The 18299-nt window shown below is 42.8% G+C and overlaps 1 protein-coding gene across 1 annotated transcript in view; it reads left to right on the top strand.

Annotated features, from left to right (window-relative positions):
* Positions 1–18299, top strand: part of KIF5C (kinesin family member 5C) — an 87784-nt gene that overhangs the window by 47706 nt on the left and 21779 nt on the right. Inside the window, exons 11-17 of the mRNA XM_087732425.1 lie at positions 1199–1347; positions 5359–5534; positions 7677–7745; positions 11479–11685; positions 12689–12835; positions 15214–15402; positions 17862–17979. Coding sequence (XP_087588551.1) covers positions 1199–1347; positions 5359–5534; positions 7677–7745; positions 11479–11685; positions 12689–12835; positions 15214–15402; positions 17862–17979 — 1055 coding nt within the window. The remainder of the gene's footprint in view (positions 1–1198; positions 1348–5358; positions 5535–7676; positions 7746–11478; positions 11686–12688; positions 12836–15213; positions 15403–17861; positions 17980–18299) is intronic.

The following is an 18299-nucleotide window of genomic DNA, read 5'->3' on the forward strand; positions in this document are numbered from 1 at the left end:
CAGATATGAGAGTGTTTTCTCGCTGACAAAACAAATGTTCAGGATTTTTTTAGTGATTGGCCACATTTAAAGGATGTTTTAGCATCATTAAGTGGAGCTGTGAAGAAAATAATTAAGATCACGTGCTCTCCCCGAAGGAGAGTTAGCCAGAGCATCTATCGCCCAGTCCTAGGCGTAGTGTCTTGCATTGGTGTTTCAGCCTACGCTTTACAAACCAGTAGGAGGTTTGTCTGTTATTCCTTGACTTAGTCTCTATTTTATTCAATAACACTGGAGTCACTGGGAGGGACTCAGTGTCTGAGCAGGGAAGGGCAAAGATCTGAAGCTTTCTTAATTCATACTGATTTGTTTGGTTTTTCTTTTTAAATGTGGATTTCCTAGAGTAGGTGCTGTGCGTTTTTTTTTCTGCTCGCTTTGCATTTTCTGGTGTAATTGTTTAGGTTCAGTTGGAGCTAAGCAGTTTCACAATAATAAAGTGGTGGTGGTTGTTGTTAGAAAGGTGTAAATTTTGTGATTTTTTGCCTAGAGAGGCAGGAACTCGTGAGCTCCCCTCCCGCCAACAGCCTTCCTCAGCCCAGCAGTAACCCAATTACCTGGTGGGGACCAGCAGTTCTCCTCCTTCCCTTCCTTCCACCCACAAAAATGTATTTGAAAGCGCTGTTTGGCTTTCAAGAAGGATAAGTTTCCAGACCTCTGCTTCACTGTGGTGACATCCTTCATGCTGTGACGCTTGAAATACGGCTGAGTTTTGTTGGTGGAGTTTAAGGGATGGTTGTTAAGAGATGGGGTGAGCCCGTGGCCAGATGCTGGTGTGGGGTACCCTACGGTGAGTCTCAGGCCAGGAGAAGCTGCAAGGTGACAGCTTACCTAGCAGAGCAGTAATGACAGGACTTGGGTTTGTCCGTAATCCAAGAACAGTTTCCAGAGCTTCTCTTTTTGGAGGAATCTGAAGAGGCAGATCCATGTCTGCTTGAGGTCACTGGCTGCTGGACTTTGACATGGAAAAATTTCTATCGAGGCTTCCAGGTAGTAACGATACTGAGGGCTTGAGGGAAAATGGAATTGTGCCATTGCACTTCAGAAAATAAATTGCAAATGTTTAGTAGTTTCCCTTTGTGTTACGGAAAAATTTCTGAATCCTTGCTGTTGTATTGAGGTAAAAGTTGCAGAGCAACTGACACCTGGTTTTGTTGCGCAGAGCTAAGACGATTAAGAACACGGTCTCTGTGAATCTGGAGCTGACCGCGGAGGAGTGGAAGAAAAAGTACGAGAAGGAGAAGGACAAAAACAAGAGTCTAAAGAATGTTATCCAGCATCTAGAGCTGGAATTGAACAGGTGGAGAAACGGTACGTACCAGAAAATGGGAATGGGTACATGTTTTTGTATTTTTAAGTTACGTATGTTTAAATCTTGCCTTAAATCACAAGAGTCATACTAATTCTAAGCTCACCATTCAGAGTTGTAGCTTATGCTTCTTTATACTGGTTGAAAGGTGAAGAAGCAAAAACCAGGGAAACAAGCAGCAGCCATTTACAGAAGGTAGCATTTTAAATGCCAAATTAGCATGACATCAGATGTAGAGAGTACGGGAAGGCATCAATAATTTTTAATAATGTTAGTAATATTAATAAAGAAAAGGTAAAACGTCATTATGTTTGGGTTGGGTTTTTTTTTTAAAGAACTCTGCTCCTCAGGCATAAGAATCTGTTCCGTTATGCTTTAAGGTAACTAGATCTTGTGTGTGTTTTTTTTTTTAATTGAGTTTAACATTATAATGATTAGTCCTTTAGTACAATGATTAGGGGTGTCATCTGATTAGAAGAATCACTGCTTGTCTCCTTCCGTGGCTTCTAAGTGAAATTTATGTTGAGAACAGCCAATTTTCTGTTTAGAAACATGGGGAATTGCTGTTCAGGGTAAGTTGTAAGATCAAGTGTCTGATGGTAGAGGAGGAAGAACATTTTTATGCATACATACAAATTAAAGAATTTTTATTTAATCTGGAATGTTGACAAAAAATTTTAGCAAACCATCCTTACTTTTAATTTTTTATTCCATGTATTGGAAAAAAAAAATCAAACCCCAAATTCCAAACCAACAAACAAGCCCCCAATCCAAAGAAACCAGCCCTGCATCCCCCTTGCGCCCTGAAATCCCAGCAAACCCCCAAGAGTAAAATACTGCTTCTTTGGAGTCATTTTTATTTTCTAAATTGCTTGTCATCCAGGTCCTACGTGTTGATGTGTCTCGCAGTTCAATAGTATGTAACTCTTGCAAACTTGAAGTATCTAAAGTGAGAACAAATCTGTGATTGATCTGGCCAGGCTGGGTCGATGGGCCGGGGCCAACTGTGTGAGGGTCAACAAGGCTCAGGGCCGGGTCCTGCACCTGGGGCACAACAACCCCAGGCACCGCTGCAGGCGTGGGGAGGAGCGGCCGGGGGCTGCCCGGCGGGAAAGGACCTGGGGGTGTTGGTCAACAGCCGTTGAACATGAGCCAGCAGTGTGCCCAGGTGGCCAAGAGGGCCAACGGCATCCTGGCTTGTATCAGGAACAGCGTGGCCAGCAGGAGCAGGGAGGTGATGGTGCCCCTGTGCTGGGCACTGGTGAGGCCGCCCCTCGAATGCTGTGCTCAGCGCTGGGCCCCTCACCCCAAGGCGGCCATGGAGGGGCTGGAGCGTGGCCAGAGCAGGGCAGCGAGGCTGGGGCAGGGGCTGGAGCCCAAGGCTGGGGAGGAGCGGCTGGGGGAGCTGGGGGGGCTCAGCCTGGAGAAGAGGAGGCTGAGGGGAGCCCTCATCGGTCTCTGCAACTGCCTGAAAGGAGGCTGGAGCCGGGTGGGGTCGGTCTCTTCTCCCCAGGAACAAGCGATGGGACGAGAGGGAACGGCCTCAAGCTGCGCCAGGGCAGGTTTGGGTTGGATATTAGGAAAAATTTCTTCACGGAAAGGGCTGTCAGGCCCTGGCCCAGGCTGCCCAGGGCAGGGGCTGAGTCCCCATCCCTGGGGGTATTTAAAAGCCAGGGAGACATGGTGCTCGAGGACATGGTTTAGTGGTGGGCTTGGCAGTGCTGGGTTAACGGTTGGACTCAATGGTCTTAAGGGTCTTTTCCAACCTAAATGATTCTATGATTCTATGACTTAATTATTATTCACAATTTGTTTTGCACAGTCAAGTCTGGTTTTGAACATCCTGGGTGAAATCACTACTTAAAAGATCATACCTGACCTTTATGGGTGCAAAAAATTGCTTCCTTCTTTCAGCTCCCTATGCTGTTTACTTGCCTTTCAGATGAGATCGTTACCTAATGATTGCGCTCTGTGTCTTTCTCTGGAGACTTCAGCAGAGGGAACGTTTCCCTTATCAGCATAGCACAATTGCTATGGAGACAGTCGGTCTGCTCTTGGTGTTGAGGAGCGCTGGGGATTTGTAACCCGCTCCTGTTCTGCGTGTTTCATTCTGTGTTTGCTAAATGTGATGACTTTAATTTCCTTCCCATTCTAGAAACATTTTTTTTAGAAAAAACTTTATAGATCCTTTCTATATGCCACGTAAACAAGCCTTATAACATGCTGTCTTTATTGTTTTGTCTAAATATACACACCTCCTCTTCCCCATCATCTGTCCTGCTTTTCTCACTGGCATTACCCAGCAATACATTCAATGCATTCAAAATACTATTGATTTCTTGTCTGACCTTCTGAAATAGCATCATTTGGAAGGATATTTTGTCAAAGGAGGCTCTTTACAAATGAAAGTGTTACAGAAATTACATCTAGAATATGAAATACGAGATAGATGCATAAATATTCCATTGGTATAGCTTATTCTATAAATTTAGAAAATAATATACAAAACAAAATAGTAGCAGAAAATGGCTGTGCCCAGTTCTCACCAAAGCAGGATTTCAGCAGCCCTGTATCCAAGTGCACAATTTGGTTTGTGTTTTACAGGTAGGAGGTTGGTCTCATCCAAGCATCTCTATCAAATTTGGGCTCCCCTCCTCCTTTCCCCTGTGGTAGTCCGACATACAAAGCTTCCGAGCTAAGTGAAATACCACAATGAAATGAAATGCTGAAGATTCATTTTGGGAGGCTCCTGATAGATTCTCTGCAGCCTGAGGAGCATTGCCTCGTGTGCAAGGTCCCACGGTCTGACCGAGCCCACTGCTCCTAGTCTGCTCCAGTGAAATGCAACAATGAAAAATCAATTTACATTCTTCTCATTATAATATAAAACATCATCAAAAAAGTATTTTGAGCATAGTGCTTTTATAGAGGTTATGATACTTGATTTCAAGTTATTCTTTTTCATTCTTTCAGCTTGAAAAAATTATCTCGTCCATTAGTTGGTCATGCTCTTTCATGCCCTGTTTTGTTTTGCTTTAGGGCCTGAATTAGCCTGCGGTTTTCTTTTTTGATATATTTCTCCTGTTTACTTGTTTCCCTGCCAGTAAGATAAATAGTGCCTACACTTTTTTGGCAAGAGGAATGGCTAGTAAGGCTTTATGGGACTAAAATATTGTAGCTTTTCATAAAAATGGAAAAAACCTGTTTGTGCAGAAGGGTTGGATGCAACCTTCCTGCACCTCGAGCACCGCGTGCAGCATTCAGCGGCTCGCAGAGTCTCTCACCAGACTCTAATGAGAGAAGATTCAATTTCTGGCCTGAGCGCCTTGCCTGTCCCTCTTCACTGAACTGCAGCAGGCTCGTAATTGCAATGCACCGGCGTTACCAAAGAAAATATTCCTCGGAGAAAATGATTTTGAAAGAAAATGTGTAGGGAGAACATTCTATCTGGTATGCATAGGCAACACCTGAAAATTGGTCTATGCTCTTTAATTTTAGATGTGACAAGGCAGAAGGTGAATATCGTTTTAAACGCAGCTGTCTTCCTTGTTGTCCTGATGCTCTAGCAGTTCGTTATGGGGGAGGGAGAGTTGATAAGGCAGTTGGAAAGCTGGAGAGGAAGAGACATTTAATTGCCAGTAGTCTTTAGGCTGAAAGTCGGATTTTTTTCCTCCTTATTTACACTTCTGTTAATCCATGGAGCTAATCCTATCTATAGAAGGCTTGAGTGAAAGGGGAGCCAGGAGTTCAGTGCCTTTAATGGCAGCCATTCGAACTGTTGCTGCATTTTGTGTGTTTGTGTTACTAACCGTGGAGAACGAATGGCCATCCTTCCACACCTAGCTTGGCCTGTCATTTGTATGCATGGCAGCTGCCTGCCTTGCATAGCTGGATGCGGCCCTTCTTTCCTTTTCTGAGTCCCCCTTGGCAACGGCGAAGGACCGTCCTAGGATGTCCGTGGTTTTGGGCAACCCTCTCTTGGATTGTAATGACCACGGATTATGTGCCTGCAGGAGAAGCTGTGCCCGAAGATGAACAGATCAGCGCAAAGGACCAGAAGAACCTGGAGCCCTGTGATAACACCCCGATTATTGACAACATCACACCGGTTGTTGCCAGCATCTCGACAGAGGAGAAACAGAAATACGATGAGGAGATTGCCAGTCTCTACAGGCAGCTGGATGATAAGGTGGGAACATTTGGTTTAATTCCATTCTCTGGGTGTAAATGGAAAACTAAGCCAAAATGGGTGGGGGTGTCTGTATTTCTTGAGCACCATGAACTGGAAAATGTCCCATAATTCAAAACAGTATCACTGCATAAAAACAGACCTTGTCCTATCATGTCAGCTGTCTGCTGCTGTTCCCTCTGCAGGTAGTGTTTGTGGGCATTCTCCACGAAATCAGAGCCAAGTTTGCCTTTCATTTTAAGGGCTCGATACAGGCTTTTCAGCCCTCCTTTTCTTCAGTGATTTTTGTAAATACTGCACTTCCTCAGCAAACTGTAACGTCATCTCAGAGTCACAGGACAAAGAAAAAAAATGGAGACTGTATCTTAATATTTTTTATATACTTATTGTATATTAGAATTTTAAGGAAAATATATAACCATTCCTTGGGTCTTTTGTTCATGGTGTTCTAGCTGTGAACACTGCCTGGAGTGCAGGTGGCGTTTTTGTTTTTTAAATTTATTTGCACAGCTTGAAGTACATCATTGGCACTTAAAGCTATCAGCAATACATTTACTGAACACTTGCCATTAATAGCTTTGGCTTTTGTAAAGATAAGAAGCGGGGGGAAAAAAAAGGCATACTAAAACCATTGACCATTATGGATGAGAACAGCTTAAAAGGCTATCTAGCAAAATTTTTCAGGATAGCTTTAATCTTGAGTGAAAACTTCATTTTAATTTTCCATTGTAATCAGCAGGAAAATATCAGAAGAAAACCCCCACTGTTTCCTTGTATGTTAATATTAAAATTTGGCTGTTTCTGAATACTGAGGGAGGGAGTGCATAGTTGTGTTTAAGCCTTAACTGTGATGTGCATGAGGTCTCTCTGCACAGTCCGGTTGCACACAGCAGTATGTTGAGGGCATTCGAAAGAACAGTTAAGGTCTTTACAAAATTACAGCTTTTCTGTGATGGAGAATACATTCCCGGTAGCACTCTCTAGCTTTTATGTATTGATTAGAAAAAGAAAAAAGTCAGTCATTCTTTCACTTCACCTCATCAACAGTAGCAAAGCCCATTGAATTATTCTTGAGGGTATTGGTATCAAGTTTGAGTTTTACCCTAGAAAACACGGGAAGCGTAATTTAGTGCATTACTGTAGGACATGAGAAGGTATTTGATCCCCAAAACAAAACCAAAATATTGCCATTTATAACTTGTTACAGTGTAGACCATTCTTATGTTATATCTGGCACTATTTTAATATTAGCAAATGGTTCGATATATTCTACTTGATAGCTATATTTGCTATCAGAAATCAATCTGTTAGCATGCTTGTCAGTGAAACACAAAATATCAGTTGACTCTGGTAGGGTAAAAAGCAACCATTTATCTTTGGTGAGTTCCTTTAGAGCAGAGTATCTTGTCACAAGAGCAGCGAATGGCTTGGTCAGGGGCTGTGCTTGGTGTGCCTCCTGTGGCGTTTCGGAGGAAGGATTCGTACAGTGGAGTCCACCATCATTTCTCTTCTGCATTTAAGATCAGTTTCTACCCATAAGGATGCTGTCTTAACAAGGAACTTGAAATGCCAGTAAAATTGGATGCCTGGCTGTGCAATGCCTGGCAGTATTTTCTTCAAGGGCTGTGATGGAGTAGGAAAACACAAATTCTGCAGTTGAGGGGACCAAGTTCTGTGTTGTGGTTTGAGCTTTCTCTTTCATTAATGCAGTTCAGAGCTAGCTGTAAATTGTAGTTGGTTAATAAATCTGTCTCTAATGATCTCTCTTCAGCTGAAATTTGGGGACAGACTAAGAGAGAGACAGAGGGAGAGAGGGTGTGTATGTATTTGTACATCTATGGAACATCACATATGTTGGCAGAGTCTCCTGCAAGTTATAAGGTGCAACTCTGACCCCATCCGTGTCTTGTTTCCCATCAGGGACACCTCTGCCTAGGTGTACACTACAGACAACAGCATGTATGCGTTGCTTTTACTACGTAGCTCTGCGTATGTATGTTTTTCTCTCCTCTCATACCACTCAAACATGCACAAGGTTTGCTATGGCATTATTCTTCCTTCTTTTCTAGAAAGGGGAGATAAAAGTGACCAAATGAGAACTGTGAAAAGAAACTAAAAATCTCCAACCCTGTTTCATTGCAGGATGATGAAATCAACCAGCAGAGCCAGTTGGCTGAAAAACTGAAGCAACAAATGTTGGATCAAGAGGAGGTAAAAAACTAAACAAATCAAAAGAACCCTTACATTTTGCTTATGGGACCCTTGTTTAGTAATTCTGCCACAGTTGTTGGCTAGGTACGTTTATATTAACTGGCTAAAATTCAACAGGTAAGAGAAACCTGTGTGACAGCTAGGTTTAAACTTCAAATTTCATAATATGCTCGGAAGAGCATTAAGCCTTGATAACTCCTTATAATAGCATACCATCCTGCTGGGAAGTGATGTTGGAGATAACAAGGTAGGAGTGTGGCCAGTATTTTTCACTTCAAATGTATTTTTCAATATATATATATCCTTTCAGGTATACAGACAATATAGACTGTAGGTAGTCAACAGATTTCCTAGTTTGACAGTATAAAAATTACTCCTGGTAATAAATTACTGATGTTCATTATTTTGGCATGGGCAATTAGAGGCAGTACTCAGAGAATTCTGCGAGACTGAAAAACTGTTTATTGGTGCTGCCACAGATTGGCTTTAAGATTTTGGATTACTCACTTGAAACATTTTATTTCATTGTTTCTGTCCATAAAATGAATGTTTGTTCTTTTTAAGATGGGGAATATGATCACTAAGCTTACAGTCAAGTCATTTCCTTATCTGTCATTTGTTTACGAGAGGTTTTGAAGATGTACAATCTGGCAGTAACACCAAATTACCAAGTTCCCCAAATGCTGCTGTGATATTTCTTAGAAGATGGTTTTATGCTGCTTTTCAGACTGGGGGAAACTGGAGGAGAACCATTCAGACCAAGAGTATAATCCTGGTGTGGGAGTTCACCCGTCACGGGTGTTCCAAAACGTTGGTCTCTCTTTGCACGAAACACTGCCCTGATTGCGTAGGAGCGCGCTGCTCCCAGCTGCCCGAGCCGCTTCGGTTGGAGTACGGCATTATGCTGGCTGCTTTTTTTGGGCGTGCAACCTCTCTTGTCATTGAAAAATGATTCTGTCCATGCCTTAAGCCTTAATCAAGCCCTCAGAAAGGGTTTCCGAGGTTTGGCTCCTTAGCAGGGAGAGAACAATGTACGAAAATGTCTGTTACTTGTCACTCATGACTTACCTGCCGCCTTTGGGGTCTTATCCTCACTGAGGGAATTACCACCTTTGTTTTACTCCATGATTAAGCTCTTCATTCACGTGCCACAACTTTCTTTTGGTTACTCTATATTACGTGCTACCCATGGCTGTGGCTATACAAATATAAAAGAATTTTATGCATTCTCAGCGACATTATTTTCTGATGTGTGTTATTTACGCCATCTCACTTCTCCCATCTTTTTTACATCAGCGTTCTCATCTAAAGCTTATTTTTCCCTCGTGGTTTTTCTTGTGTCTTATTTTTTGGGTGACGTGCATTCCTTTCTTTGTGTTAGATATTTGGGAGCGTGCTGTATGCTGGCTTATTCCCCACCCACTTTGTGTTCCATACTCTATATTACATCTGGAAGATGAATCAAGTTTTCACCGGCCTCTAATCCTTGCCTTACAGACCACTTTTTCCCCTTTTTTGCACATGTTCTAGTCCAGCTTTGCTGACTTACTGAAGTCTCTGCAGCTGATGTTGCACCACTTGTTCAGAAGGTTTAGCTGGTTCATCTGATAAGCTTGTCCATCTCTTACCTTTGAAAGCTAAAGTGATATTTTTGTTTTCTTCTTTGAGGGAACTGAATTAATTTTTCAAGGTTTTGTCTTCCACATGTAAGCTTCACCTGCGCTGCAGGAGCGATCTACCTGTTCTGTCTTAGAGCCTCTGATTAGCTCTGTGATAGATGTGCTGCAGAGCAGCTGCCTCACTCTGCTTCCCCCTAATTAACCAGAGTACTTTTTTCTGCTTGATTAAGCTAGCAGGTTAATTATAAATCTAAGACCTGCCACAGATGGCATTGTGCTGATACTGGCATCTTTTCGTACCTTTTCACCACTGGCTGTTTCTTAGGATGTGTGTTTTGGGGGGATTCTGAATCTTCCACCCTTGCATCTCGCGTGCTGTGAACAGATCCGCCAAGTGCTGCAGCCATCGTCTCCTTCCCTTTCTTTACAACTGATCGGTATAATGTGTTATTAATAGCCTTTTAAAATCTCGGTATATTTTTCCACATTATATCAACAAGAATCTTCTGGGGAGCTGTGTTTATGCTCTAGGTGGTATGTAACACTTCCCTTTACTCGAAGTCACAGTAATATTCACACAGAAATTTTCTTAAGTAAATGTAAATAATAGTTCCATCTGTGTTTAGTACAAAGATTATTTTAAGCTATTTTGTTGTTTAAATATTTACATGCCATCTGGCTTTGGCAATTCAGTGGGTTTTTCCGTAACGTGAGTGCACTTCTGAGGCTGCAGCATCACCAGCGAGATAAATTTCCCTTACATCTGAATCCTCTCTTCACCACTTTGGGCACGTGCCAGCGTCTGAAGCTGCCTGGTTGGTTTTCTATTTCCCATTAGCACTCTGAGCCAAAAAAAGCAGTGTCTTCTCTGACATTTCTCCTTTTAGGTGGTCCGTTTTAGAGAGATGTTTCTCTTTAGCTTGGGGTCCCACACTCCATTTCTTCATGGCCTGGGAGCCAGCGGGCAGTGGTGGGACAGGTCAGGAGAAGTCCACCCAGCACGCTTCAGTAGTGCAGATTTTATTCTGCTGTCCAAGAAAGCTGCAGTACAGTAATATTATACTAATCCATACATAGGAATGCTTGGAAATAAGTCAGTTTTGTGAATGAGTGTCCAGTCTTTGCTGTTAGGATGACCTGTGAGCATGAATGCCTTCTTCTATCTCATGCACTAAATTTTATACGTTATTGCTCTATATTTTATGTTTTTATGCTATGTAAGGCCTGATTTTGTTATTATTCTCCGAAGTACATTATTAGCAATAAATGGTAGGTGGCACCTTTTATTTATTTTCACATCGTTTTGCAGTATGTTACTGCTGTTAAGTCTGGTTTTGTGCTAAGAACCTGGCAGCTGAATTTTCGAGACTTTAACAGCTGAATGAAGATGGAGTGGTGCAAGGGCAAGGGAGAGGACCATGCAACTGACCTCTTATCATCTGCACTGCCACTGAAACTTCAGCATCTCTCCTAGTAGCATGCAAAGAGTAAATTTAATAAGTTTTACAAATTGGAAATACTCACGAGTATGTGTGAAGTCTGAATTTCCTTCTTTAGTTAATATTTTGCCTTAGCAAATATGAGCAGCTAATCTGTCTTCAGCATCATGCTTCAGATGATAAGTAAGAATAATCATCATAGGTTTGCTTATCGAGATATTCCTCTAATGCCACACGATCTTTGAGGCTGCCTCAGAGAGCCCTTTTGCTTGGTTCAGTTCAAAGCTGTGATTCTCTGTTTAAATATTTTACTTTGTGGTATTTTTTTGGTCCTAGCCACAGCATTGGATTGAGGGCAGAAAATTCATTTGGAGCTACGATACTGTTTAAAATAAGTTTCTCTGCCTCAGTCTTGTGTCATAATAGGATTTGATTAAGATTTTTCTTTTCATTGAAGTTCAGAGCCTTTTTTGCTTCCTTCAAATACATTTATGGTTATAGCGATGCTCCTTCTGGTAGAATAGCAGGATTTCTTCTCTCCTGCTTGCTTTCTCTCGCACACACGCTTGCGTGCTAACACTTTCTTTCTCTCCTTTGTCTGTTCTTGCCCTTTTCACTGTTGTCTTTGAATGAGTTCTTGGGTGACTTAACGCTTCTGTGATATCTGGTTTCCAGCTTTTGGCCTCCACTAGGAGAGATTATGAGAAGATTCAAGAGGAGCTGACCCGCCTTCAGATTGAGAACGAAGCAGCGAAAGACGAAGTGAAAGAGGTCCTTCAAGCCCTGGAAGAATTAGCTGTCAATTATGACCAGAAATCCCAAGAAGTGGAGGACAAAACAAGAGCGAACGAGCAGCTGGCTGATGAGCTGGCACAGAAGAGCGTAAGAGCAAGCGGTTTATAGTGCTGGTTCCCTCCTTGCCCCCTAACTCTGCACCTCCCCTAAAGATTTCCATAGGGGTTCCCAGATAACTTCTAGCCTATGCCATGTCAGGAATCTTTCAGATACTGCTGCCAAGTATGTTGTTATGTGGTTTAAAAATTGGAGTAGCAGGGAAGCTGTTAAAAGATCCGTATTCGCCGATGCTACCCTCTCTCTTCTCTCTTAATTAAATGATAAAATTAAGGTAATTCAGAAACTGCTGTATGGAAGCTGATGGCAGATTGTGGCTCTGTGCAAGCTCTGTATTTTGCACACCATAGCGGCAACTGAACTGAATGTGAGAACTGGCCATTCTGTGTTTTGGTTATTTAAAAACTGTATTATGCCAAGAAAGATGTGAAAATCTGCTTTATGCAAATTGCAGCATTCTGTGTTTTTCTGGGCTCTGCGCTGTGGAGCAGGACTTTTGTACAGAGTCAGGAGATCTCAAGGAAGGAATGAGAAAAAAATCAGCTTCTTCAGCTGATGTGTACTGATCTTAAGGAAAAAATCTGGTTCGCAAAAAATCAAGATTGGCTTACCAGTTTAATACATCCTTGTTCCTTAATTCATTACACAAACAGGAAGCTGTTGTTAGCAGGCCTGTTTTCATGGAAGACTTCGTTATCCACTTCAGTAAAACAGATTACTATGAAATCCATTTGAAAAAAATGGAGTTTTATATCCTTCTATACCTGTTTCTCTGTGATTAACCTTCTTTGACACGTATTATGCAAATAAGATTCTTACAGGATTTACTACATTTAATAGATCTAAAGTAGCCTTGTTAGCAAGTGAGTTGTGAAAGCAGATTATGGCAAGGTGGAATTGTACGCGTCAGTACATTGATCCCATAGGCATGTTTAGGAAAATACAAGACAATACCATGTAACCTAGATATCAGAGAAGAACTGATGCCCAAGCTGGGGAGGGGAGGGTAACTTTTGCTTTTAAACCTTTTCAGAGTGCCCTGACAGCGACGCAGAGGGAGCTGGGCCAGTTGCAGGAGCTCAGTAACCATCAGAAGAAGAGAGCTACAGAAATCTTGAACTTGCTGCTTAAGGACCTGGGAGAGATCGGAGGAATCATTGGGACTAACGACGTTAAAACAGTAAGTTGGCTATCTTTATTGCTTGCCCCCCACACCTCCTGCAATAGAAAAATACTTGATGTGGAATATGTGTGATACAGCAGTCCTTCTCCCAGGACGCTGCCGTTTAAATCCTGGCTAGAGCACAGAGTAAAATACTGAAGAGATCTTTGTCTGGGTCAGAGATGGTCAGTGTCTGTGCGCACAATTACCGCTTTTATTCCCAGCTCAGTGTTTGGGGCCAGACTAATGCAGCCCATCTGTGTGTTGATGCATTTATTAATGGGGGGGACTGAGTTCCCCCCAAAACAATACACACGTAGGCCTACTCCTTCGTTAGCTGGCATGACCCAGTGTTCCCAGAATCTGAAGAATCTTTATTGGTGAGATCTGGCTTCTGGGTGGCTACCTTTTTGTTTGAAGTTTGTCCTAAAACTGTTGTGTAGCTGCAGGCGAACAGTTCTCAAAGGCAGAGGTCTGTACTGACGGCTGTCCAGGGCACCCGAATGAAAAGATCGGCAAGGAAATTGTGTTTTCCGCATTCTGGTGTTCATTACCTTTCAACAGTGGCTGGCTTCATCAAAGAGCCCATGCTTTCTTGTGTGTTTCTGAACATGAGATGCTTTAAAATTACTAATTTCCAGCACTGGTAAATTTGTGCTAGATACCGCATAAATAATTATGTGACAGTAAGACCAGCGTAAGTTTTGCGTATTGACTAATGACCTTTATAGAGGAAAAATTGCAGAGAATCATTTTCCTCTGAAATAAGAAGGTAAGAATGGGAGTGAAGGTGGTTGAAGCAGCAGAAACCTTGGTATCTGAACATGCCTGGAGATGGTGCAAATTTTGGCCAGCTTTGCTTTGAAATTTGCCTTCTGTCTGGCTCTTGGCTGTACAGATAGGGTAGAGGAGGTAGCTACTCATTTTGTCACACTTGTAGGTGAGCAAAGTGCTCAGTCTCAGAGAAGATATTTGTATGGTCATTGCTAAGTGGCACATCTCTGATAGAAACATTTCACAGCCTGGAAAATCTTCCTGGTGATGTTAATGTCATCTTATCTGTCCATTTAAAATCATGTGAAAAAGAGCAATTGCTGAAACTGGATAAGAAATTAATTTTCAAGATGTATGTAACTTCCTTGCAATGCACTCCGTTTTCTTGCTTTTAGTTCACTTCTCAATTTTTGAGCAATGAACTTTCCTGGCCATTCAAAGCTAAAAGGGTGTATTTGTGGCTGGAGTGCTTTGAGTTGACTCTGAGAGTTGGTGATACCCTGCTAAAGCCCCCTTAGATCAAGAGATGGTCCAGCCCGCTCTTACTGCAGAGGACATGATCCCTGTTCTCGGATTTGGTTACGCAGATGCCAGGACCACAAGAGCAGACTTTGCTAGGTGTTACAGCAACCTCTGGTGGCCATTGTAATAGGAACTATGAGAGGAAATCTGAAAATGGAGACAGAGGCTGTTTGATACAAATTTTTATAGTAACTAAGATGTCAGCATTTTACAGGACAGCTGTCAGTGTAAATAAGGCCAGATTGAGAAGCTTTTAGAAGAATAATAATTTCAAATTTGTTGGCAATTAGCATCTTCTCAAAGTGTGTCTAATTTCAGACCAGACTGAGAGTTTTGGAAGCAGTCACATTTTTTAGGCTGTTGGGAGAAGATACAGCGCATGTTACCTTCCCCTTGGCGGTGCTGGGAAAAAGGCGAAAAGCAGCTGAAGCTGTTAGCCATATGCTCGCTCAAGGAGAACCTTCACAGCTCGTCCGTGGGTTACGTGAATTAAGTAGTTGAAGAAAAATTATTAAGAGAAAGACATACAACTAAAAGACACAACGTTAAACCAGGGAAGGAAATGATGTATAAATGGAATGATACTAATATTTAGAGACGAGAGCGATTACTTTACTCTTGCCAGGTGAGATTTCCAGAGCCATGTCTGTCTTACAGCTCCTTATTGAAGAAGCACAACCCTTCAAGAGGAGACTTCTTTAAGGAGTACTTTGAAAACACTCTTCAGCTTTTAGCAGTTTGAAAGAAGGAAAATTTCCTGTGCTGGTGACATGAGGTGGTTTCTCCAAAATATGCTCTTGCCATGATGGCAGGCTTGATTACTTTAGATGTTGAACCACTAAATTGATGAAACACACTGTGAGCGCTAGCCTTAATTTCTCACTTTTGAACCTTATCAGTGAAGACTGTAAGAAGCAGAGTGGTATAACGTGTTTAAAGGTGACCTGAAGGTCTGTGGGTACTCCTTGAGGGCTGCTGTGCTTTCACAGAGCCTTCCTAGCTCTAGACAAGAGGTTCACAGCAGGAAGACTGCTTTGCATTGACTTACCTTTGTAAGTAAGGTGAACCACACCTTTGTGATTGCAATCTTGTGTGTTTAGTTAGCAGATGTGAACGGGGTGATTGAGGAGGAGTTCACCATGGCACGGCTTTACATCAGCAAGATGAAGTCTGAGGTGAAGTCGCTGGTGAACCGCAGCAAGCAGTTGGAGAGCACCCAGATAGACTCCAACAGGAAGATGAACGCCAGCGAGAGGGAGCTTGCAGCTTGCCAGCTCCTCATTTCACAAGTACGTTTGTTCCTTCCCTGTCGCTTTGCAGAAAGGTTTGATGACTTTCTCAGCCTTCTTCCTCATGAAACGTGTGTGCTAGGAGTGAGAAATGAGACTTAAGGGAGCAGAGTGGTGTTTCTCGTCTGTTTTGTTGTTTTTTTCTCTCTTCTCCCATTCCTCCCCCTCAATGTTTTTCAGCACATTCTGTGGCAAGATTGCGTCCTGCTGTAGATCTCAAAATGTGTTCTATGGCATAATACTGAAAATCCTCCTTGGAGTGGTTTCCTCAGCATGAATTTGTATCTTGTACCTTCACTTTCACAACCTTCACAGCCTGAGAAAGGAAGCAGTGACTGTATGGTTCGCTAGCGAAACATTTGGAGGGCCCCCCATATCTGGTCTGTTAGTATGTTACCAAGATAACTAGGCAGCGATATATAAAATAATATGTTATGGAAAACATTCCTATATAAGATAGAAACCCAGACGGTGGGAGGGCTTCACAGTGGGTGGCAGTTAGTAGCGGTGACGCTTGCGGCAGCCCGCTGCAGGAGAGGTGGCTAACTGCTTTGACATGCTCAACTGCTTTGAAGTGGACACGTGCAGGGGAGGAGACGATACAGTTTACTGTCTTCCATTTGCTAGCAGTTAGTCTAAGAAAACCTGGAGCAAGGACAGCCTCTTGTCCTGCAGCAGAACGACTTTATTAAGTTCTACTTAATAAAGCTGTAGCTGGAAGCATGCTTCTTAGTATTACAGGGAGGCTGGAGTCCCGAGGGTATTGGCTGTCCGAAGATGTTAACTTAAAACTATACTTTTCATCCTGTCTTAAAGTAGACGCTGGGCTGGCATGGCCACTGAAGGAAGGCATCCTGCCAACCTGTGCTGCTCCCTTTCCTTGGGAACTTGCATTAGGAAAGCAGATTAAGGCTTGACTCGCAAAGCAGCTGTATGCATGCTTCTGCTGGCAGGAGGGGAGCAGGAGCACAGAGCTGGGAATAAAGGTCTCGGCAGCGAGTGGGTGGGACAGCCTCTTTCAGCCGCGATGTTGACTTACGCTGATCCGGTGAAGGAGCGAGCGAGCGGAAGGCAGCCCGGCTGCCTCTGTGGGGTTGGTGTTTGTCCTCTTAGACTGTAGTCACGCTGGAATCACAGAGAGCTTCAGTGCTCAGAGCTTGTCACAAGCACGACCTAACTGTTGTCCTCAGTACCTAGTTACAGACAGGAGACTGGAGGTTTAGGATTTGAGAGACTTATCCAAGTACTGTATGTTCTTGCGGTGAAGAAACCAAGCAGAAATAGCCTTAAGGGGGTGATCACCTTGCCTTGGCATTTTGGAGGTTCTACAACTAGGTGCGTATTGAGGCCCATCTGTGGGAAGAAGCCGGGTGTTGTTATGCTCAAAATCATGTTAATAGGCAAATGCACCTTATCTATAAAGCCACCAAGTTAAATAAAAAGGAAAGAAAATCTGCAAGGCAGGTCAGGAAGAGCTCAGAGAGAGCAAGCCTGGCAAGCCCCATTCCTGAGGCCTTGCAAACTCAGTACAAAGCTGGTGGCTTGTCACTACCGATGCCAATGCTGTATCACAGGGCTACACAGTTACGGTGTTAAGCTGATCCGTAAAACGGTGCATCACCACTGCATGCTATACCAAGAGTCTCTGTTTTGGAACGGGAACATTTGGAACCAAGCTGGGAGTCGACTAAATTTCTTGTCAGGTTTAGGAATCTATTGGAGGACTTATTGCCCAAAGCGTGCAACCTGGGCATGTGCCCTTCCCTTCCTGGAGACCTCGGTGCCAGGAGGATCTGAACTATTTTAGTTCCTGCTAAGGATTACTCCTCTCTAAGTCTGATCTTTACGGTAGTACCAATCCAGAGGCCTCAACCCCTCTCTGCCAAGGTGAACTTTAAAAACAGTGAACCACATATGCTTCAGTGGCCTTATTAATAGGATGTAATAATACCAGACAGCATCTTAATTTTACCCCCAAATTAGAAAATTTTAATTTGATTTTCTATATTTTCAATACGTTCTTCACTATTTTCTATTTAAACATAAGCCCTTCTAGCTCAAAAGGATGTTAGCAAGAAACAAATTGTCAGGATGGCTGGTGAAAGTTGATCTGAGCTTCTGCAGGCTGAAGCATCCATGAAGCCACCTCAGAAGCCCAGTGTTCAGCTGGTTTTAGAAAGCTGCTGCTGTTTGTTTAACACCAAGTCATGAGCTTCCCATGATGTTTTGGAATTGCCGTCTGCACTGTTCAGTGTACGGCTTGGGGTACTAAGTGTGACCTTTAAGTCTGTTTTGGTCCGTTAGCTCCTTCTCAGATCTCTTGCTGTATTTTTGCCTGCTCATCAGCTCTGGATGTGGAGAGCTTTCTATTTTTCCTCCTTTATGTAGGACAGTACCTGAATTCCTAGGTAACAAGCTGTGGTACTCACATCTCATTGCTCTTCTCCATGTCTTTAAAGCATGAAGCAAAGATCAAGTCCCTTACAGACTACATGCAAAATATGGAGCAGAAGAGAAGGCAGCTGGAAGAGTCACAGGACTCTCTCAATGAAGAACTTGCGAAGTTACGTGCTCAAGGTACAACACTGGGTCTTGTGGTCATCATTTCTTTTACCAACTATATCTTAGAAAATTCAGTGTTGGCTGAAGAATTGTATGTAGAGTAGTCCCACAACATTTTATGATCTGCTTAGTGTTTTGTGGCGAAGACATAAAATTGTGATTCAGAATATTTAACACATTGCACTTCCTGGTAGTACATTACACTTCAGATAAAACCAGAGTTATCCCCTTCAGCCTAGTCCTTTCACAAAATCCAGAGAAACTTAGTTTTTCAAACGAATCAAAAACTTTATGAGGAGCTTCACCTTGTGCTTTAATGATGTGAGAAATAAAAA

The sequence above is a fragment of the Nipponia nippon genome, unplaced genomic scaffold (genome assembly GCF_047370975.1).
Source record: "Nipponia nippon isolate SJK-2023a ecotype South Korea unplaced genomic scaffold, ASM4737097v1 scaffold_5, whole genome shotgun sequence".
Classification (NCBI taxonomy): domain Eukaryota; kingdom Metazoa; phylum Chordata; class Aves; order Pelecaniformes; family Threskiornithidae; genus Nipponia; species Nipponia nippon.